This window comes from Selaginella moellendorffii, unplaced genomic scaffold (genome assembly GCF_000143415.4).
Source record: "Selaginella moellendorffii unplaced genomic scaffold, v1.0 SELMOscaffold_0, whole genome shotgun sequence".
Taxonomy (NCBI): Eukaryota; Viridiplantae; Streptophyta; class Lycopodiopsida; order Selaginellales; family Selaginellaceae; genus Selaginella; species Selaginella moellendorffii.
Window position 1 is genome coordinate 5,364,300 of NW_003314261.1, and position 23,417 is coordinate 5,387,716.

The 23,417-nt window shown below is 44.4% G+C and overlaps 3 protein-coding genes across 3 annotated transcripts; 2 read left to right on the plus strand and 1 right to left on the minus strand.

The window, feature by feature from the left end:
* Window positions 1–25: 25 nt before the first annotated feature.
* On the plus strand, window positions 26–1,687 carry LOC9632724 (pentatricopeptide repeat-containing protein At4g02750). Its single transcript, XM_002960508.2, has one exon. It carries the CDS (start codon window positions 26–28, stop codon window positions 1,685–1,687), a length of 1,662 nt encoding a protein of 553 aa, XP_002960554.2.
* A 32-nt stretch (window positions 1,688–1,719) lies between these two features.
* On the minus strand, window positions 1,720–3,086 carry LOC9632725 (uncharacterized oxidoreductase SERP2049). Its single transcript, XM_002961170.2, has 3 exons — window positions 2,525–3,086; window positions 2,279–2,438; window positions 1,720–2,171 (listed from the first exon to the last, which is right to left on the minus strand). Exons 1-3 carry the CDS (start codon window positions 3,051–3,053, stop codon window positions 1,814–1,816), a joined length of 1,047 nt encoding a protein of 348 aa, XP_002961216.2. The 5' UTR covers window positions 3,054–3,086; the 3' UTR covers window positions 1,720–1,813.
* Window positions 3,087–4,417: 1,331 nt separating this feature from the next.
* On the plus strand, window positions 4,418–7,633 carry LOC9632727. Its single transcript, XM_002960510.2, has 4 exons — window positions 4,418–5,089; window positions 5,143–5,988; window positions 6,063–6,620; window positions 6,701–7,633. Exons 1-4 carry the CDS (start codon window positions 4,637–4,639, stop codon window positions 7,595–7,597), a joined length of 2,754 nt encoding a protein of 917 aa, XP_002960556.2. The 5' UTR covers window positions 4,418–4,636; the 3' UTR covers window positions 7,598–7,633.
* The last annotated feature ends 15,784 nt before the right edge of the window (window positions 7,634–23,417 follow it).

Consider the following 23,417-nt stretch of genomic DNA (forward strand, 5'->3'; position numbering starts at 1 on the left):
GCAGATTTAGGGTTCCTGGTCTGTGATGTGCTGCTTGAAGAAGCAGCAAAGGAAGGCATTCTCCAATCTCCTCAAAGCGTGCATCGATTCCCGGGATTTCTCCCGGGGCCGCAAGCTCCACGGGCAGATCCTCGCCAGCGGCTGCTCCGGCGACACCCACCTCGCCAATCTCCTCCTCACAATGTACCGCCGCTGCCGCAGCCTCGACGACGCGCGCGCCGTCTTTGATTCCATCCCGGAGCCCTCGACATGTCACTGGAACATCATCATCGCGGCGTGCATCGAGAGTGGCGACCTGGATCTCGCGGGCAGCCTCTACGAGCGGATGCCCTACCGGGATCTTGTCACGCAAAACACGCTGCTTCAGGCATTTGCCCACATGGGGGATCTGGATCGTACGAAGAGGTTCTTCGATCGAGGCCACAACAAGGACGTGATCTCCTGGAACATCATGATCAAGGCCTTTGGCCAAAGAGGGCAGTGTCTCTCCGCCAGAGAGTTCTTTCAACGCATGCCCCAGAGGAGCGTAGTGTCCTGGACGACGCTCCTCGCAGCAAATGCCGCTTTTGGGCATTTGGAAAATGCCGAAAGAATCTTTGATTCCATGCCGGAGCGAGACGCCATCACTTGCAATGCGATGCTCCACACGCGCGCGGACAGGATCGATCTTTGCCGGGAGTTCTTCCGCCACAAGATGACCCACAGGGATCCAATCAGCTGGAACACGCTCATCGCGGTGCTGGCGAGTGCGGGGCACTTCCTCGAGGCCCGGGGCGCGTTCGATCGGATGCCGCGCACCAACCTGGGCGCCTGGAACGAGATGATATCGATCTTCTCCAGGAACTCGCAGCTCCAGGAGGCGATTCAAGCCTTCGCCAAGATGCCGGAGAGGGACGTTCTCTCGTGGAACTCCATCGTCCAGGCCTACGCGCTCAATGGGCACCTGGATGAGATCGGTGGCGCGCTGGAGAGAATGCCACAGTGGGGTGCCGCGAGCTGGAATTCCTTGCTCCAGGCACTGGTGGAGCACCGGCAATTCGATCTCGCCACCATGCTCTTCCACGGGATGACGCACAAGAGCGTCGTGTCGTGGACGTGTATGATCCCAGCACAGGAAGGACAAGAAAAGAGAGGCTCTCTTCCGGAAAATCGCCAAGAACACGACGATCCAAGCGCAAGCTCACCGGACAAGGAGAAGATCTTCTTCGACAAGATGCCGGCTTGGAACTCGGTGTCTTGGAACACACTCATGAAAACCTACGCTGAGTCTTCGAATTTGGATAGAGCAAGAGAGTGTTTCTATCTCATGCCAGATCCAAACTTGGTAACATGGAACCTCATGACGGCAGCATATGCCCAGTCTGGGCATTTGCGGGAGATGGAAGAGTTCTTCCGGCTCATGAATCTCAATGGGGTTCCTCCAAACGAGAAAACGTTCACAAGCATGATTGGTGGGTGCGGCAGCTGCGGGAAAATCAAGGACGCCCAGCAGTTTTTCATCGCAATGACAATGGACTTCGGTCTCTCGCCGGATCCAATCGAGTATCGCTGCATGGTGGACGTGCTTGGCCGCCGGAGTTTCTTGAAGGAGATGGAGGATCTCGTCCGAAATATGCCATTCCATCCGCCAACCGAGGCTTTGCTTGCGGCGGAGAGCTACTGCCGGATTCATGCTGTGAATTCGTAGCGGGCTCTTCTATCGAAGGAAAATCAAGAGAATTGTCTCTCGAATTCCAGCGAAGATTCAAATTCCGAGATAACGGTTTTTACATGAACAGCAAATGCCCATATACTACGCATCTCTGCTGGAACTCTAGTTCTTGACAAGCTTGACCTTGTCAATCTTGAGAAGTTTCACGAAGAACCAGTCTCTCACCCATGCCGGCGCGTAGAACATCGACCAGAGCAACGGGACGAAGTGGCCATAACCGAAGTAGCTCGGGGGCTTGCCATCCAGGATCTTGCTCGCCACGGCTCTCGCAAACTCGGGCGCTGGAGTGGACTTGGGGCCCTGCGAGAGCATCCCGCGGTACTCGATGGATTCCTGGAATGGCTTGTAGATCTTGAGGTCGTAACTCAGGCCTGTGGAGAGCGCAGCCTTGCCGATGTTCGAAACGATCGCTCCGGGAGTGACGAGGATCACGTCGATGTTGAATGGTCGCAGCTCCACTCTAGAAGAAGAAGGAAAGTTCCAAGCGATCACAGCTATGCGTGATCATAGCTCTCCAAACAGTTTGGAGAGCTATGATCTTCGAGAGAGACTTGGAAGAAAGCCCACCTTAGAGAGTCAGTTAATGCGTGGAGGGCTGCTTTGGAGGAAGTGTAGCCAGCCATCCAAGGGCCAGAAGCGTACGCACCGATGCTACCGACGTTCACGATCCTTCCTCTTCCTTGTTTCACCATGAAAGGAACCACCTTTTGGATCAAAGACACAGTTCCTGGGAAAAAATTTGCTCAAAACCGAGTCTCTCGATCGATCTCTAGGCCTCGCTCGAAAGGAATTTCGATCCAGAGAGGAACTTACCAAAGACATTGGTTCTATACGCTCTCTCCAGCATCTCCAAGGGGATCTCCGCGATCGGCCCCAGGCAAGGAACGCCCGCATTGTTGATGAGCACATCGATCTTCCCAAATCTCTGGATCGTCGACTCCACCGCCCGGGACATGGAGTCCTCGTCCAGCACATCCAGCGTAATGCAGCTGATGGAGCTGGGCTGCTGCTGCTCCAGCCCCCGGATCGATGCGAGCGAACGCGCCGACGCCACAACCGTGCACCCCCGGCTGCCCAATTCCGCTGCCAGCGCGTGCCCGATCCCTCCCTCGGAGCATCCGGTGATCAGGACTACCAGATCCTTAGGCGCTAGGCGGGATCCGCCCAAACCCATCGCGATCCTCGTGCCCAAGAACCCTAAAACAGGACGAAAAACCCTAATAACAGGAAGAGCCCTAAAACAGGGCCAGCACATACGGCGACGATTTCTCCGGCCGGAGCGCTCGCATTTGCTTCGCGGCATCCCTGGCGCGCTCTCGGTCGCTATCGCTCCGACAGGCATCCAGAAGCCCCGTCCAGGAGACGTAATCCGGCTCGAATGGCATGCTCTGGACGAGCTCCTCCGCCTCGGCGACGCGGCCTCCGCGGCCCAGGAGATCCGCGACGCAGGCGAAGTGCTCCACGCCCTGGGTGATCTCAAAATCGGCGCCCATACCGACGAATTCCATCCACGCCTCGCGCAGCAGCCCCGCGTGGCCACACGCCCACAGGATCGACGTGAAGCTCGCGGAATCGGGCGCGATCCCTTCGATCCTCATCTCGCGCGCAAAGAAGAGTGCGTCGAGCGATCGCCCATTCTGCGCGTGGCCCGCGATCATGGCATTGAAGGAGATGGTGTCGCGGGTGGGCATCGCGCGGAATACCGATTGCGCGAGCTCCAGATCCCCGAGCTTGGAGTAGAAGCTCAAGATCGCATTGCCCACGAGGAGCGATTGTGGGAACTCCGCCGCCATTGCCGCAACCATTCCCGCGCTGGAATTCCTGGAGATGGAGGAGATAGATTGGAGGAGAGTGACGACTGTCACCTCGTTTGGCCGCTCGCCCTCCAGATTCATGGATCGAAACGCGCGCACCGCCTCTTTGGAATGCCCATTCCGGGCATACGCCGCCATGAGCGCCGTCCACGACACCACATTTTTTCTCGGCATCGCCAAGAAGATGCTTTCCACTCGATCGATCTGCGAGAATCGGCCGAGAGCGACGATCAACGCGTTCCCAATCTTGGGCGATTCATCGCCATCGCCATAGTCTCTCTCCCAATCTCCCAGACGCGATTGGATCATTCTCACGTCCCTGCCGCTGGAGCAAACATCCAGAACTGTGACGAAGGAGACCTCGTTTGGAGCGATGCCGTCGAGCTCCATGGATTGAAACGTATAACGTGCTCTAGCAGGATGCCCTGTCTGGGCATATCCAGACACCATAGTGTTCCAGCTAGTCACGTCTCTAGCTTCCATTTTCTGGAACAATCCTTCCGCGCTAGCCATTTTCTTAAACCTCGTGTAAGCAGCGAGCATAGCATTGTAGCAAATCACGCTGGGATTTTGTATCATATCAAAGAAACCTCTCGCTTGAAAAATATGCCCATTCTCGGCATATGCTACAAGCATCATTGTAAAGGAGAAGGCATTTGGGGTCGCGATGGTATCAAACACAAGCCGTGCGTCTTGGGCAGAGCCACATTTCCCGTACATTTGGAGCAGGGTATTGGCCATGAAACGGTCCTCTTCGTAGCCCGTACGGGCAATGGATCCATGGGCTTGCCTTCCTCGCGGCAAATGGCTTTGTGTGCCAGCCTTGTCGAGCGTGGCTGCCCATTGTCGCTTGAAGCTCTGGGGGGCAGTCCGGGAGAATCCATGCATCCAACCTGACCTAAATATTGGGGTGGTTCCTTTTCAAATTTCGCAGCATATGCCGAGAGTGGGCATCTTTCTAGGTTTTGAATATAGAATATATTTGTTTTGATGGTATATTCTTAGAGTATAAGGCATATCCTAAAAAGCTTGACGTTTTCTTCGAGGACTTGTCGGTGGGACACATAAAATAGTGCTGTTCTCCTCACTCTCTAGTCTCGCACTTCCGGCCATGGCGAGCTTTGAAGTGCAAGAGCGCCAAGTCTCAATGATCTCTCCCGAGAAGAAACTGGAAGATGCCCACTACTCCAAGCTTCCATTCACGACTTTCGACATAATGCAAAAGAGAAGCAGCATGCCTTACCTCCAGCGCGTTTGCTTCTTCGAATCCAAAGGCGGTAGCAGTAGCAGTAACGAGAGCTTGATTGAGAGGATGAAGGCGAGCTTGGCCAAAGTCCTGGTAGATTTCTATCCCTTAGCTGGAAGGCTAGAGATAAAAAACGAGGGAGACAGACCTGTGATCTCTTGCAGCGGAGCCGGCGTTGAGTTCTGCGTCGCTGATGCAAACGTCTCCCTGGAGGAGCTCGATTACTCCCAGCCCCGGCCGTGGTTCTCCAAGCTGATCAAAAGAGGAAACTATGAGTTTAGTGGCTTGTCGACCAACATACCTTTCATCACTATCCAGGTAAAGATCCCGCAAAAAGACTTTTTTCTCGCGTTTGATCTCGTGAAGAACAGGTGACCGAGTTTCGCTGCGGAGGCGTGTGTGTTGCTTGGTCGTATGATCATCTCGTCATGGACGGCAGCTCGCAGTGGCAATTCATGTGTTCCTGGTCCGAGATCTGTCGAGGCCTTCCCATCTCCAGGCCTCCAACTCACGACCGGTTTTTCGAGCAGCAGCACGAGCAGTTCTCCAGCATAACCCCGACCAGTTCCCTTTCATGTGTCTTCGAGGACGTTTCCACTGGCATGGAGGCCAAGATCTTCGAGTTCGATGACGAGACTATCGAGAGGCTTAAGTTCTTGGCGTCGGGTCGTTTCTCAGCGTTCGAGGTCGTGGCGTCACAGGTCTGGATAGCACTTTGCAAGGCTCGCGATCTTCCAGCGTCTCAGAAAACCAGCCATCAGCTTCCACTCAACTGTAGAAGCCGGCTGAGCACTCCTCTCCCGGCGGGCTACTTTGGAAACTGTGTGCTCTGTGCGTTGGCCGAGTCCACAGCCGGGGAACTTGTGACTGGAGGGCTTCCATTCACGGCAGCTGTTGTCCACGAGGCAATCACGAGTTTCAAGAAGGATGAGATCCGCTCGGCAATTGCCATCTACAACGAAGACACCAAAGGGACTAGCCCGTTCAGCAAAGGCGTGACAGATGGTGTGGATACCTGGGGTGGCAGCTCTCCAAGATTTCCAATGTATAGTCTGGACTTTGGATGGGGGAAACCAGCCGCTGTTCGACACGCTACGAAGCTGTGGAACGGCTTCTGCTTCTACGACCCGTCACCGAGAGGTGGTAAAGCCATTGAAGCCACGGTGTACCTTTCTCCTGAAACAATGGCGAAGTTCAGTGAGGAAGTCAAGACGAATTAATCCTGTGTACCACCTTACGTGTTATATCCAAAGTCCGTCGTCTCGTCTGCTTGTGTGACATGACTTGACTCCAATCAATCCGTGCCTGCTGTTTAGAATATAATATCCCCGAGCCTCTAGGAGTCCGTGCTGTTTCTGTGCTGCTTTGCTTGTCACTGCGAGTTCGGGCTTGGATCTCCGACGGGATGAAGATGAAAATGGACGACTTTCAAGTGAAAATCACCGAGGTACATCTTGTCTCGCCTGCAGATCCCACAGAGAGGTGTCAGCTCCCCTTCACAACATTCGATCTAATGCAAAAGAGGGACTCCATGCCATACCTTCAAAGAGTAGCGTTCTATGAATCCACAGGTAAAGACGCAGATCTCCTCGTCCGCCACATGAAGGAGGGCCTCGCCAAAGTTTTGGTGGACTTCTATCCCTTTGCCGGAAGGATAAGTTTCTCAGGAGGTGGCATGCCGGAGCTGGATTGCAACGACCATGGCGTCGAGCTGAGCGTGGCCGAGGCCAATGCGTCACTGGAAGAGCTGGACACCTCTCAGTACTCACCGCTGTTTAAGAAGCTCATACTGCGTGGGAACTACGAAGAGACCACCATGACCGGCACAGCACCACTCTTCGCTGCTCAGGTACCGTAGAGTTTTCCTTCTTTTTCCTGGGCACAGCTCTCAAGTATTCTTGGTGGATCTGTTCTTGGTGGACCTCCCAGGTGACTAAGTTCAAGTGTGGAGCTGTGTCAGTCGCTTGGTCCTTCGATCACCTGGCAGTCGATGGCATCGCGATGATGCACTTCATCACCTCCTGGGCCGAGGCAAGCAGCGGCAAGCCGATCTCCAAGCCTCCAGTCCACGACCGCTACTTTGAGCGGAGGAACAAAGATCTGGCAGCCAAAGTTGATGATTCCGCTCCATTCCAGTACACCTTCGTGGATCCAACAGCTGGAGTGGAGTCCAGGATCTTCTCCTTCGACGAAGACGAGGTGGAGAAGATGAAAAAACTCGTGCTCGAAGGAAACTCCGACCAGCAAGAGAACGGAGAACACGAGAGCTTCACCACCTACGAGGCCGCTGCGGCACACTTTTGGGTGGAGCTCTGCCGTGCTCGAGATCTTCCAAAGTCGCAGACGACGAGAGCCCAGATTGCCGTCAACTGCCGTCCAAAGATCGTGCCGCCGTTGCCACAGGAATACTTCGGCAACGTTGTTCTCCCCGGATTGGCGGTGTCCACCATCGGCGAGCTCACGGTACCCGGCAGCAAGGCGGTGGCGGCCAGGCTGCTCAAGAAATCCATCAGGAGCTTTGGAATGGAGGAGATCCGGTCGCAAATCCAGAGCTACCACGAAAACTACCGCAACAAAAATCCAATGGCGCAGGGGCTGACCGATGGAGTGGACATCTTCTTTGGGAGCTCGTTGCGGCACCCTCTGTACGAGGTGGATTTCGGATGGGACAAACCTGTGGCGGTGCGCCATGGACGATTCCTATGGGACGGCTTCTGCTTCTTCGATCCAAGCCCTAGGGGCGGGAGGAGCATGGACATCACCGTACATTTGCTGCCTCCAATCATGGCCAAATTCGCTACCACAATCAAAATGCTAGAACCCTAAAATGGTACTTTTATAATTTCACGTTTTATTTTTTAAGAGTGAGTACATATAATATAGAAATGTGCTTAAAAACCCTAGTTTATATACAAGAGTGAGTAATTCAAATTGAAACTAATCTAATGGTTATTAAAATCTTATTATACTAATATTAGTATACGACATTGTACTATAAGCAACTAAATGGAACGACTTGAGAGATATCCATGGGATTCAAATATAGAAGGAAAGGGCCCATGAACAAAAGTGCACCCCTTTTTTTAATTGGTTAAGGGTCTTGGGATACTTGGGGTTAAGCGTCTTTGGGTTTGAATAGTACTGGGCTGGGTGACATCCCGAGAAGTCCAAACTCAGGAGTTTACATTTGGTATCAGAGGGGTCTCAGGTCCAACTCTATTGGTTGGATAAGGGAATCACACCATATGTTGATTGACATTTGGCTGGTCCAGTTTGCTCCAACTGGGCTCGACCCAAGGGGTAGTGTCGCGAATGTGACTTCAGGTATCGAAAGTTACTTGTCGGCCAGTCCTTAAGCCAGTTTGCTCCAACTGGGCTCGACCCGAGGGGTAGTGTCGCGAATGTGACTTCAGGTATCGAAAGTTACTTGTCGGCTAGTCTTTATGAACACTCTTACCTTACTGCCACGATGGCAGAAGGTCGGTATTGCTAGACTTGTTATTAGTCTCCACCTAAGCTAGTTGAGAAACTGGTCATCACATGTGCACTTAGACCGGAAGGGCACTAAGGAAGAAAATCCTAAGTTGTCATTTAGTCAAGCAGACTTGACACGGTGATGAGAAACTCATGATGTTGGCTTGCACTTGCTAGTGTTGGGAATCCCCGCGATATTGAGCTTGGTCCCTCAATATCGCTAGATGATAGCTTACCGTGTCTGCCAAACACCCTCGCTATCATGCCCTTTGAGTTGGTCTCATTTCGGTCTCAAATGTTATTTATAGAAAGTGTCCAGATTTGCTCATTTGGCATATCTACGGAATGTAGAGATCGGCTTGAACACAATGGTGTTTGTCCCGTGTCCAAATTCACAATCTAGGGACATTCCATATTTATTAAGTTTTAAACTTATCCCAGAGACTAACTCCTGATACTAAGGGAGGTTTGGGGTGAAAGCCCAAAGCATGTGTTCCTCAAAGGGGGGGGGGGGGGGGGTATAGGAGGTTCTAAATGTATAATAGGGATAGTGGGTAGGTTGGGCATGGCCGACCAACTTGAGGCGTAGTCTAGCTCCTACTTATGTGCCTGTCTTTGTTCTGTGTTTGGTTTGGGTCTAAGCCCAAGTTCCATTCCATGCTAGCTGGTGGAGTACCCATGTCCTCACGTTAGGCCACCGATATGCCAAAATAGTGCCAGACTCCATTTAGCTCCGTTTTGCGTGCTGGTCCTGGCATTAGGATGCTGGTTGCTCTAGGACTGTTCCAAGTTGCTCCGGGCTCCTGTCCCTTCACTCCTTGGGCTATATGCTCGGGAGTTGCTCCGTGGTTTGGTTCCATCACTCCTTGGCTCCATGCTTGGGAGTTTTGCACTGTTCCTTCGTTCAAGTGGCCCAAGGCCCTGAACCTCGGGTTCCACACCACGTTCCTTTGGACACGTGGCATATGACACGTGGCATCTGTCACGTGGCACAAAGAGGGTTTAGGTTCTGCTTCGTGGTGTTATCCTATGGTAAATCACCATAGGATAAAACCACGTGCGCTACAGTTGGTATCAGAGAATGAGTCTCGGCGAGAACTATCCAATGAGATTGGGCAACTAGTCTCGTTGCATACGCAGAGATGAAAACGATGATCCGAGTGGATACACGTTTGGGTGCAAAGGGTTCGCAATTAGTTCCTTGGGTATGGATATTGTTACTTTGTTGTACCTTATGATGTGAGCTTGCGCTTGGGCTCATAGGATGGTTTGGAGATGTTTCGTTTGCACGAGTTTGAGCTTGGGCTCGTGAGTGAGGCACATTAGCAACTCGAGGTTACACTTTGAGTTGGCAGGATTAATGTTAGCTTATCGATGGTTCCGTTGATTCCATGAGTTGTTCCATGTACCATGGGTGAAAGTAAACTTTCCCTAGGTTTGCTATGAGTGGCAAATAGGTTGGTCCGTAGCTGTTTAGCACAGTATTAGTGGATCCTTCCTAGGCATGAATACAAGTGGATCAATCAAAACTATAGGGATTAGTCTATTGATTCAGGTAATCATTGCCGTGCTCTCTCATAAACCTTTCTTGGATTGGACTGAAGGCAGTGCGAAAGCAAGCTTGAGGTTTGGTCAAAGATAAGACCGAAAAGAGAGTTGTCAGAGACGAAGGATTAAACACGTAAATCATTTTCTCTTCTTGGAGAGATGATTTGCAACGAGGTGTGATTCATTGCTTGTGTTCATGGTTGTGAGACACAAAATCCCTAGGCCCCAAAGTGGAGCCGGAAAGGGTGCCACGTGGTAGTGGCTGAAGCGAGAGCCAAACGAGCGTAACACGTTTGGACCAAAAGCTCCGACTTGAAAAGTCAAGAGTGGGAGTGGAACTCCCAAAGAAGTGCTCGAGGAACGAGCACGGAGCGAGCAAAAAGTGAGGCTCCAAAAAGGGACCCAAAAGGACCAACACATGACACGTGGAAGTGTCCGAGATGGACTCGAGTTGGAGTCCGAAGTGGAGTCCGAGATGGACTCGAGTTGGAGTCCGAAGTGGAGTCCGAGATGGACCCGAGTTGGAGTCCGAAGTGGAGTCCGAGATGGACCCGAGATGGAGCCCGAGATGGAGTCCGAGATGGAGTCCGAGATGGAGTCCGAAGTCGAGACCGAGACCGGGACCGAGACCGAGACCGAGACCGAGACCGAGATCGGGACCGAGAACGAGACCGAGGCCGAGGCCGAGGCCGAGACCGAGCCCGAGCCCGAGCCCGAGTCCGAGTTCGAGTCCGAGTCCGAGTCCGAGTCCGAGTCCGAGTCCGAGTTCAAGTCTGAGAGGGTGAAAGCCCAAAGCGTTCATCTCCCAGACCCTGGGGGGTTTGGTGAGCTCCAAAAGTATAGTAGGGGGAGGACTGCAGTGGAGCCAGTTTGGCCAGGAAAGGCCAGTTTGGCCCAGGAAGGCCGGACCCAGTGTTGGGTGATGAGCTGCCCACTGGGAAGTCCAAGACTAGAGTGAACACGGACCGACAAGCGGGGTAGCTTGGTGAAGTGTTCAAGAGCCGGCTCTAGTTCCCCCGGGAGATCGACTGGCTGATGCTCCCAGTCCAAGTGTGGGTGGCACTACCTACTTGGATACTTGGTGTGGCTCACCGGAACCCGCTCTAAGCCCATGGCTAGAGCACCCAAGGGCAGAAGGCGAGGAGAGTACCCAGGTGGCTCGCGTAAGGCCACGGTGTCCCGAAATGTTGTCCCAAAGGCCCAGACTGTGGAAAGGAAGAGGAGCAGTCCTCTGGGGTAGTGACCAAGGACACAGTCGTGTGGTGAGGAAGTCCCAGAGGACTGTGGGACTTAGTGGTCGGGCCTATGGGTCTCGATCCAGTGGCAGTGTTGGCAAACACGACCAGGGGCAGAAAGGGACTTAGTGGGGACTGACAGAGGGATATTGGGGAAGGCTATTCCCCTTGTCGGTGGGCATCCTAAGGATGCTAAGGAGTGGATCTGAGATGACCACTCACGGATGGTTTGCCTAGTCTTGGAGAGCCAAGACTGTGATGCAAGTGGTATTGGACTACCAATGTGGCAAAGGTGATTGGGCATGGCCTTAGCGTAACGGGCTGCTATGTCGGTGGTACCTTTGAGTGTTGGTCATGGGATCGGACACGTGGAGCACTTGGACCAAGTGCAAATGTTGAGTGGCATGGATGCCATTCTCGGGGCTAGCAAGTCCCAAGTCCTGGATTGGACTTATGGAGGTTGTGAATGAGACTCCTCCAAGTGGTCAGAAGTGTGGTTAAGTGACTAAAGTAGAATGGAAAATTTAGTCGCTTACAACGGTATGCAATCAAGAGTCCCTATCTTGATGCATATTGGACGTGATAGTCTTACAAGTGGTGAGTCGTGGGATGGATAGTAGTGAAGTGCTATACCATTTTATCGAGGCTTACTATTGTAAGACTTGGGTTGCAATGCTCAATTCTTTTCCGGGGAAGCTTGCTATTGCTCCTTGAGTAGCTTGGTGTTGGATTGGTTTTGAGTTTGGTCGGAAAGAGAGTGGCATGAGCTTGTCCATGTTGTAAACAAAAGTTAGTGGTGTTAGGTGTTGTAAATCTCTATTGATGGGGTGTGGCATTTATGTTGCATTTTGTCGAATCGAGTTGGCACTTGATATTCACTTAAACCTTTGCAGTAGTGACATGGGCATTGCTCATAGTGTTGCTTGATTGATGATCAAGTCATTGTGATTCATATCATATCCATGTGATAATGAGCAATGTGTTTACGAAGTAGTTTGGGTAAATGATGATCAATCCCAAAGTGGTTGATGGAGAAGCTAGTCTACTTGCACGAAGTAACATTGTAGTAGCTTTGACTGGATTCTCAATGGTGGTCTATTATGCTAAGCTTAAGTTAGTACCTTGCTTACTTGAGTTTGCCCATAAAGGTGTTGGAAAAGGGTTATAGCATTCACTTGCTATGACTTGTCAGTTGATTCGTTAGCACTTGGAGTAAATTGTTGGATGGAGAAGATGTGTAGTTGGGGCATTGACATCACTAGCACTTGTGTTAGTGGAAGTGGCATTGTTATTTTAAGTGATGAGGAATTTTCCTTGGACCTTGATTTTCCATGTCATTTTTCTTATTAGTGTTTTGGTTTCACATTTGATCTTGAAGGTGATTGAAGAAGAGTGTTAGTGCAATGTGGATATCTGAAGATGTGGTCTTCGTGATCAAGCCTTGGATGTTCCATTTTGCACTTTGCGGATGTCGGTGTTGGATATCGGTTAGATGGGCAAAAATGTTCGATGCTTAAACATGCTATTGGGTCATAAGAATTTGTGTTGAGGTGAACCTATGTGAAGTTGTGTTGAGGTGAACCTATGTGAAGTTGTAGTAAAAGGAAGTTGGTTGAGTTTTGAAAGTTTGCATTCCTGGACTAAGAGTCATTCTTTCTCTAGGATGGAAAATTTTCCACAAATTTTCTTAGACTTTTCCAATGGTTGATCTATTAATCACTTTGATCAAAAACCATTTTGTTTTCATAAGCCAATACAAACTAGTGAAGGGGTTGGAGTTGACTTCAGTTGGCTTAAACTTTAGTAGATAGTTTGTATGATGCGGCCCAAAAGGGATGCTAACTTTTGGGGCTAAGGCAATTGAGTTGGATAGAGTCTGGAGTTGGTATAGAAAAGTGGCTGTTGCACTTTTCTAAAAAGGGTGATCCTTGTGCCTTTTTTATAGCATTTTTCTTGGTGGCAGGTTGCACCTTGCATTTCGTTAGACTCTATGAGAGTAGTGAGCTCTCACTGATCTTGACTTGGTCTTGGTGGCCCTACGCCTTGGTTAAGGATGGTGATGTCCAATTTGGTTGTTTAAGGTTAAGATGTTAGTACCCGTACTATAGCTTTGTCTATGAGGAGGTTGTGTACCGATATGAGTCCATCTCATGATCTTCATTTTAGTTTTGACTGAGTGTTGATCACATAACTAGCCTCTTCAAGGCATGCTCAGAGCTATTGACTAAATGCATTAGTGAGCTTATTGCGGTTGAGTTGGATTCGAGTGGTCATTTAGTTTATGCTTGTCTATGAACTTTTATCTCATACTTAGGGTATTGTGTTCATGTTGGACAAGTATGTAACTCGATGATATGAGTTAGTGTTTGAGTCTAGTGAAGGCAAATTGAAGGGTGATTGTTAGTTGATTTGCGACTAGTGATTACTTGTAGACTTTATCAAAAGACGGTTGATACTTGTTTCGCTTGATGATGATTTAGCAGTGATGGGCTTGCTTTACCGGATAATGTTGTGGAGGATTGTGTCGTTAGACTTACATGGTTTTTTCCATGTTGACATGTCGACTCTACCTCTGTCAATATCATTTGGTTACATCTAGTCCGTAGTGTTGGATTTCATTGAGTCTTGGACGTAGTGAATCACTCCATGATGATCTGTTCTCTATTACTAAGTATTGTTGGAGGATTGGTCTCGGGTACTAAGTAAAGTATATTTGACTTAGGTTAGCTTAGTTGCTAGGAAGTTTTGAGTGGTGACTCACTCGTGCTTTCTTCTAGCTTTGTTATGGTGTTGATGGCATTGAAGTGATGCTTTGTCATTGACATAGTTGATATTGAGATTCAAATGAAATGAAATGTCTCTCCGTAGGATTGATAATGAGTTTCATTAGTCTCGATGCAAATAGTGTTGATGATTTGGTTATGGCTTTGTGTTATTGGCATTCATGCATTTGCTAGTTAGCAACTATGTTGATGTTCAAATGCACTAAGTGGCAAGTTTGAGTTAGTTGTGTTTTAGACGAGATTATTTAGTAGAGGTTGAGCTTTAGCTCTTCCTTGAAAAGTGATTTAGTCGTAGACTATGCTAACTCTACAAGCGGAGGAGTTAGTGATCGATGTTAGAATGTTTGAATCCTTATTGGATTTGAGTTGGAATATATTGATCATTGATGATTCTTCTTGTGCTTGTTATGAAGTGAGTTACGTCTTACTATAGATGGATTCAGGAGGATCGTTTAATGATCACTTGTTGAGCATAACTCCATGATGTTTAGCTTTTGGATTGATGCAGAAATGCTCTTCATTAGCTTTGGCATTATGAAGTTTAGCTTATGGATGTGTTGAGGAGGATATTATGGGTTATACCATGATTTCTTCTTTAGCATTGAAGTTAGTTCATGCAAGACTTATGATCATTATAGACAAAGACTTAGCTATAGGCTTCTTCAAGCTTTTGGTTCTCTGCGTTTTTATGCTCAATGTTCCATTTGTTAGAAGTTGTTGGGGGAAGGCATTTTGGCTTGTTAGTTTCGATGTTGAAGTTGGCTTTTGCATCTAGCAGTCATTGGTGATGATTGACTATCATCTAAGCTAGTTGATTATCCTTGTCAAAGGTTTTGCTTGATTATCATTGATTTAGAATGATTTGCCATTTTTCGGGATGGTGGATTCCTTCTTCGATAATGATTATGCATTTCTCTATTGATGGGTTGATTGATGATCGTTCCTGATGATTAGTTGTTTTTTTTGATGGCTTATAGCTTTTCGCAATACCACATGTTCTTTGTGGTTTGCTCTGGATTGATCTCTTGGGTTTGAGCCATCAGTAGGACGTTGTTGACACTTGCTTAGACAACTTGAGTTCCTTGGTATTGTTGACTGGGATCTATTCAGATTGGTTGGTGCAATGGTTGGCATGACTAAGTGTTTGTTGGTTTTACCACATTCATTATGTTTTGTTGATTGTTGCTCGAGTTAGTTCTGATAGATTAGGATGTTATCTCCTTTAGGTGATACATTCGCGAGCTTTGTGCTTGTCAATCAATGATACTTAGTGTTCTTTGAGTTATCTTTCGTAAGTTGTTTAGTATACTATCTACAATCTTCGATAGTTAAGTTTTCTCATTGAGTGTACTTGATGATACTTGCTATTGAATTTTGTTGGATGGTGATTCCTATGTTTATAAAAATAATGATCTTGGTGGTTCTTATACTGTAATACTAGTTTATCAGATGATAACTTACTTGGAATACTTTTGTGTTCTAATCTAAGCTTTATTTACTGATAATTAAATCTCTAAGATATCATTGTCTATGACTTTGATATAGTCCATATATTAATCTTTGAGTTTGGGCCAGTATAGGCAGACTGGCTTTGGCACTTCGTGTGCATGTTGAAATCTCTAGTCATGGGGTAACTACTGTCGACTGGTCATATAACCCGCCTCTCTGTCGATGTTCCTTATTTTATTGAAAGGGCATGATCATGTAAACAACTCTTCTTGCCTGTTTACAGTAGTCTATCTAAACCTTACCGACAGGTTTGGTTTCTTTGCTTAGGAGGGTTGGGGCCTTTGGCTTCTCTCTCTATGTCCCTACGGGTAGGGCATATCACACTTTTGTAGCTAGGTGACACCCAGAGCAGCAAGGGTGGCTGACTCCGTTGGTCATTTCCTTGTTGGCGATGGCCGGAAGGTGTTTGAGATGGTAGCGCATCCGCGTTAGACAAAGAGGTTACCCCTAACTCATTTAAGTTGGTGCATTTCTTACATAGTGTGAGTACCGTGAACTTTTTCTGGAGTTGTTTCCTTGGCGGTATTCTAGACTCGAGTATGCATCGATGAGGACGTCGATCCCTAGGGGGGGAGAGTGTCGCGAATGTGACTTCAGGTATCGAAAGTTACTTGTCGGCCAGTCCTTACAAACACTCTTACCTTACTGCCACGATGGCAGAAGGTCGGTATTGCTGGACTCGTTATTAGTCTCCACCTAAGCTAGTTGAGAAACTGGTCATCACATGTGCACTTAGACCGGAAGGGCACTAAGGAAGAAAATCCTAAGTTGTCATTTAGTCAAGTAGACTTGACACGGTGATGAGAAACTCATGATGTTGGCTTGCACTTGCTAGTGTTGGGAATCCCCGCGATATTGAGCTTGGTCCCTCAATATCGCTAGATGATAGCTTACCGTGTCTGCCAAACACCCTCGCTATCATGCCCTTTGAGTTGGTCTCATTTCGGTCTCAAATGTTATTTATAGAAAGTGTCCAGATTTGCTCATTTGGCATATCTACGGAATGTAGAGATCGGCTTGAACACAATGGTGTTCGTCCCGTGTCCAAATTCACAATTTAGGGACATTCCATATTTAGTAAGTTTTAAACTTATCCCAGAGACTAACTCCTGATACTAAGGGAGGCTTGGGGTGAAAGCCCAAAGCGTGTGTTCCTCAAGGGGGTATAGGGGGTTCCAAATGTATAATAGGGATAGTGGGTAGGTCAGGCATGGCCGACCAACCTGAGGCATAGTCTAGCTCCCGCTTGCGTGCCTGTCTTTGTTCTGCGTCCGGCTTGGGTCTAAGCCCAAGTTCCATTCCATGCTAGCTGGTGGAGTACCCATGTCCTCACATTAGGCCACCGGTATGCCGAAATAGCACCAGACTCCATTTGGCTCCGTTTTGCGTGCTGGTCCTGGCATTAGGATGCTGGTTGCTCCAGGACTGTTCCAGTCGCTCGGGGCTCCTGTCCCTTCGCTCCTTGGGCTGTATGCTCGAGAGTTGCTCCGTGGTTTGGTTCCATCACTCCTTGGCTCCATGCTTGGGAGTTTGGCACCGTTCTTTCGTTCAAGTGGCCCAAGGCCCTAAACCTCGAATTCCACACCACGTTCCTTTGGACACGTGGCATATGACATGTGGCATCTGTCACGTGGCACAAAGAGGGTTTAGGTTCCGCTTCGTGGTGTTATCCTATGGTAAATCACCATAGGATAAAGGGTCAAAACCACGTGCGCTACAGGTAGGGTGTCAAGAGAGTGGGGCTCTCGGGAGAGCTACGGCTCTCAGCTTCTGTTCACAAGGGTGTGAACTTGCAGGGAAGCGTGGTAGATTGTAAACAACCAAAGGGAACGACTTGAAAGATGATCCATGGGGTTCAAATATAGAGGGAAAGGGCCCATGAACAAGAGTGCACCCCCTTTTCCAATTAGTCAAGGGTCTTGGGATATTTGGGGTTAAGTGTCTTTGAGTTTGAATAGTACTGGGCTAGGTGACCTCCTAGGAAGTCCAAACTCAGAAGCTTACATATACATCATCCCCTACTCTCGAAATGATGGAAAACCATTGTGGATTGGTCGGAATTTAAAAAAACATCAAGAAGAGGCATTAGTAGATTTATAGATGGTGTTAGTTGTTTTTTATTTCTTTGTACGATGCATTTTAGCCGTTACACATGTATAATTTCTAGAGGATTAACCTATTAGATATTATGCCGAACCTTATAACTTGCAGTCCTATTTGCCACAACACCCAATACAATCCTTTTCACTCAATAAGGAGCTTTTTAGATAAACAATGTACTATAAAATTAAAAAACAAACTAACATCAAGTTATCCACTTTGTACTTTTGTAAGTGGACAATGATGGGAATTGTAATGTTATTATTATCCCACTTGTAAGTAGCCTAGGTTTTTGGTAGACTTTACTTAGATAAGTGGAAAAATGCTCATCAAATATTAATCCTATAACTTAACATTAGCAACTTATGGCAATTGCAAAAATAAATCTAACTTCATTGGTAGTATTAGATCATGACCATATAAGAGTTTATATGGTGAAGAACCAATAGAATCTTACACCCCTGTAACATATGCATATAAAAAAGATGGCAAATAACCATCTTAATCCAAATGTTAAAAGTTCATATACTTCATGATCATCCCTTTGAAGGAAAGTCTAAATGAGCTATTCCACCAAAGTGTCTAATTGTGGATGATAAACATTTGTGAAAGTGTGGTTTATCCCCAACAGAGATGTCAAAACATGAAATGCCTTAACCATAAATATAAAACTATTATCTGACAAAATCCACTCCAGAAACACCACTCAATGAAGGAGGAAGTATCCAATATCAATTGTAGACGCGCTAGCAAGAGCACCAACTTCCACCTAACAAATCAAGTAATCAAAAACAATAATGACATACTCATTACTAGCAATCCTTCGTGGAAAAGGTTTTATTAGATCAAATGTCACTAACTCAAACGGATAGGAAACTATAATTAATTCCAACTGTCCTTCTGCAGCATAAAGGGGACTATTGCAAGCTTGGCACCAAATGCAATTACGCACATACCAGATAATATTATATTGCATCTCCAGCCAATAAAAAGACCTATGTAACTTTTTGGTTACACGACAATGTCCTATATATCCACCTAAAATAGGAGAATTATAGTAGGTGTAGCGCATGTGATCATGGGATGAGATTTGGATATACTGTCACCGTGGATCCTTGGAACCTTGAGGGATAAATGGGGATAAAATAGCCACTAAGAGCTCTCTCATCAAGCAATTGCCCCTTTTCTAGTTGGTTTAAGGGGAGAGAGATAAGGTGTGTTACAGTTGGTATCGGAGCAAATAGCACAGGTTTGATTCCCATTGATACTTAAAAGTATAATATACCCTTGAGCAAGGTATATTCCTACCCCTAAATTTGAAATCGTACGTATTGGGCATCCATGTGGACGTCCTTCCTCTTGTGTGGAGTATCCACGGACGAATGTATCCATCGTGGGACTGCGGTACGGGTGGATGACTAGTTGCCTCACATGGAATAGCTAGTCTACACAATAGAAAGATTGGTAGATTGAGTGTGGAAATGGAGGTGTTGGTTCCCCTTGGATTAGTAGGGGTTGTTAGTCAATAGCCACTAAGCTCTCTCATCAAGCAATTGCCCCTTTTCCAATTGGCTTAAGGGGAGAGAGATAAGGTGCGCTACAGTAGGTGTGGAGAAAGTATGGAATAAAGATTGAAGGCATCACCAGTCATAAATAATCATCAAGATTTGTTCCCACAAAATAAAAAAGACCGTCCTCAAAGTAATATTGTGAATATAAATGCCAAAATGGCAAATCATTAGCAAGTGATGTAGAATTCTCAAACCCATAATGAAGCCTTCAAATCCACAACTCAATCTTTTAAGCTTTACAAACCTCGTCAAAAGAAGGTAAATCATGTTTTGCACCTTGTGAATATTAAATATTAAGTACAGCTGCTACCAATGGCATAGAATCCTTGTCTAAAAAATCACAAATGTTAGAATAATAAGCTCATAAAAAAACATAAGAAAAGAGTAAAGAAGGAAGAGGAGCTCGAAAAAGGGCATTAACATTAGCCATAAAACTCCCTAAGGGATGAACAACATCAAAATTATATATTTTAAGGTTTAAAGCCTATCGAGTAGTAAGACCAATAAAGTTTTTCTACTTCAATAATGAAGTAATTACAATATAATCCCCTTTTAGTAATGTCCAATATGTATGAAATTTCTCGAAACCCCAAGTTGTTGCTAAACACTCCTTCTCTATCGTGGAGTAATTCACCTTTGTTGGTTGTAATGTACATTTGATATATGCAATGGGATGGCATTGACTAAACACACTTGCATCAACACACCTCCAAGACTGATATCAAAAGCATCCATAAGTAAAATGAAAGCTCAAGTGTAATCTAGATATACCAAAACATAAGGAGTTGTCAATACCTTTTTGACATGCATAAACACCCACTCACAGTCCACAGACTAGATGAAAAATGACATTAACGACTTCATTAATGTCTGAATTGGTGTAATGCGATCAAAAAAATGATCAACAAAATGATCAAAATATTGCACCTTGCCCAAAAAGTACTGCATATTATTCACACATTTCATAGTAGGGAACTTTAGAACATACATAAGCTTATCATGATCAACTTACAAGCCCTTATAAGAAATACAGTATCTAGTTATATTGTGTCCTTGGACCCAAATATGCACTTTGACCACTTCAACTTTAAACCAACTTCTCATAACTAATCTAACACCTTATGAATATTACAGATGTATTCTCCTATGTCCCCTTTGAGTGGATCAAGACATTATAGATGAAGTTAGCAATCATCTCTGGCATGTTATAAAAAACCTCATCTAACATTCATTAGAAAGTCACTAGAACATTATTCAAACCAAACGACATCACCAAGAACTTGTACAAACTAAATGATATAAAAAGTAGTGTTAGGAATATCTTTTTTGGCCATTAACACTTGCCAATACCTAGAAACAAGATCTAACTTAGTGAACTAATGACTTCTCTCCAAACGATCCAAGAGATCAGCAATATGAGGAAGAGGGTACACATCCAAGATCATCACTTTATTTAATGGATGATATTCAATGTAAAAATAAATACTCCTATTAGGCTTTATCACAAGATGAGGTTCACATGCCCAAAGATTTTACAACTTTTGAATAACACCCTTTTTTAACATCTCCTTGACATTTATATGTAAAATTTTGACTTCTTTTGGTAACCAATGATGAATAGGAACATTGATTGAACTAGCATCCCCAATTGGAATAGGATGATATGTTGCATTCTTAGACCCAGATGAAAATCAAATTATAAGAGATTGATATACTCTTTCATAAACTAGTCAACCGTTATAACACAAAGACCGTCGGAAGGATTAGAAGAGGGAATGGAGGAACAAAATGGAAATATAAAACGAAATAATGGGGAAACAAAAGTGATGGAAGTAGAGGTAAAAACAAAGGGATAGAGAAGAACAAAAGTGAAAAGTATGGAGAAAATATAAAAAAGTATAAGACAAGGGGAAAAAGCCTCAAAGTTATATTTGGCATAATTGCGTTGCAATCAATCCATACCAAGGATGAAGTCAAAAGTATTGCTCACAATGACTAAAGCTCAAACTTGAAATCGCCCATACACACAACTAAGTGTACTTCATCCACTTTTTTTATTTCACACATTTTTTAAAAATGCTATGGTTATGTAGTTATATATATAATTTCTTCCTCTTGTACCATCTTGTGAAAGCATTGTGTGATTAAGCATGGATACTTAGATCCAAAAAGAATTCTCAAATTAGAGTTTTACAAAAAAGGAAAAGAGTGTGGAGTATACATTGCTCTTTAGAAGTTTTGTTTAACTAATAAATCTTTCAACAATGTTTATTATTCCACAATAAATACTATAGAGCTCTTTATTTTTGGAAAGGATTAGCATATGTTTGCATTGTCTAGAGCTCTCATTAAGAAGATAAAAAGAAATGCCCTTAAGATCTAGAAAGCAAGTTGAGCTTAAAGGTCTATTTCTTCTTACCATTTGTTCTCTTTTGATTGATTTTTAATCTTGGTTTCCTTTTAGAGCATAAGCTCAAATTCATGATAATATGTGGATTATAAAGTTTGATTTAAATATCTTATACCAAGGCTATTTATCCTTCATATTAAGAAATAATCTAAGGGTTTTTAGGGCACTAGACGACGATTAAAGATTGTAGCGATGAGAAGATTATGAACTAATTATGTATAAGGTAGTTTTATCTGCACCTAATTTGGAGTTTCTATGCCATTCAAGTTGTGAAAAGATGTAAAACCATATGGTTTTATTTATAATTTTTAGAAAACTTTTTTTATTATATATGAAACTCTTTTTTTTTAAGAAACTTTATACACCACCACCTAGTGAACAAGAGGGATTTATTGAATAAAATATAGAGATTGAAAGTGAATTTGGGGAAGTTTCACCATTTTGGAGTGGTTATGAGAGGTTTATTGCTTAGAGCTGTTATAAAAGTATGGAATATTGAGGTGGAAAACTATATATAGTTTTATGCGGTTTTCAGTATAATTTTTATTTTTAAAAAGTTTGGTTTTCCATGTGTGTCATCAGGCTGTGGGGGTTTTTCAATTTGATCAATATTTTGTCATAATATAGTAAAGGTGAAGAAATTCAAGTGCTAAATCTAACGATCCAAGTAATTCTTACAATTACAACTACCAAGAAAAGGGAAAAATAGTTTTTCTTCCACCATTTTTTCCATTTTCTTTCATATTTTTCTTCTTTTCTTTTTGGGTTTCCAAGAATGCTTGATTCAAAGCTAAGAAATTACATTTATGAGCTATATGTTGTTGGTGTTCTAACAATTTTTCTTGAACAGATTGTAGCCAATGTTACATTGATAATTTTATAGAGTTGTGTCAATTCTATAGTTGCTAGATGACTTTCTTGCATCCTTTTGAAAGAAAAACAAAAATAGAAAACTTGCTTTGACAAGTATCTAGAATTCAATAGACAAGATGGGGGTAATCAAGATTTGTAGAGCAATGAAGAATCTTATATAGTTTTTTTTCTTGGTTAAATTATATGGTTTTCCATTTTACTCTTAATTCTATAGTATAGAGAGTAGACTCTTGCTTGACACAATTGCAAAGCAAGAGACATAGAAGTATTTTAGACAAAGAATCTTTATTGAATAAAAGGTGATTGTCCACTAGTGTGAATTGTTGTGGTGCTCCTAACCGAGCATAGAAATGTCATGCAACACCAAGCACAATAATAAGAAATGAAATTGCAAAGACCTTCCACTAGCAATCAATGGAATGAATTTATAACATGAGTTATTGCAAGCATTCTTGAACTATAATGACATATACAATTGAAATATTCAACATTGAAAGTATATATGGTCACAAATTTAATGATTATATCTACTATATTATTGAGCAAAAGTCCTAGTGGAAGAAAAACCAAAACAGAAGAAGTTTTAAAGTATGTCATTACTTTGGTGGTATCTCCAGAAGCATGGGTGACAAATATTTAGGACAACAATACTTCAACTATTCAAGAGGGTGAAGGATTTTATAAGTTATCAGAATGCATGTAAAAACTATATAGTTTTTACAAGTCATAAATACATATAATACTGTAAAAAACTATGTCTCTAATTTTAAACTGCATGAAAAACTATATTTCAAATGTTATAACTGACTATATAATACAATTATCATTATATATATATATATATATATATATATATATATATATATATATATATATATATATATATATATATATATATATATATATATATATATATATATATATATATATATATATATATATATATATATATATATATATATATATATATATATATATATATATATATATATATATATATATATATATATATATATATATATATATATATATATATATATATATATATATATATATATATATATATATATATATATATATATATATATATATATATATATATATATATATATATATTTTATTTTATATTTATATATATTTTTT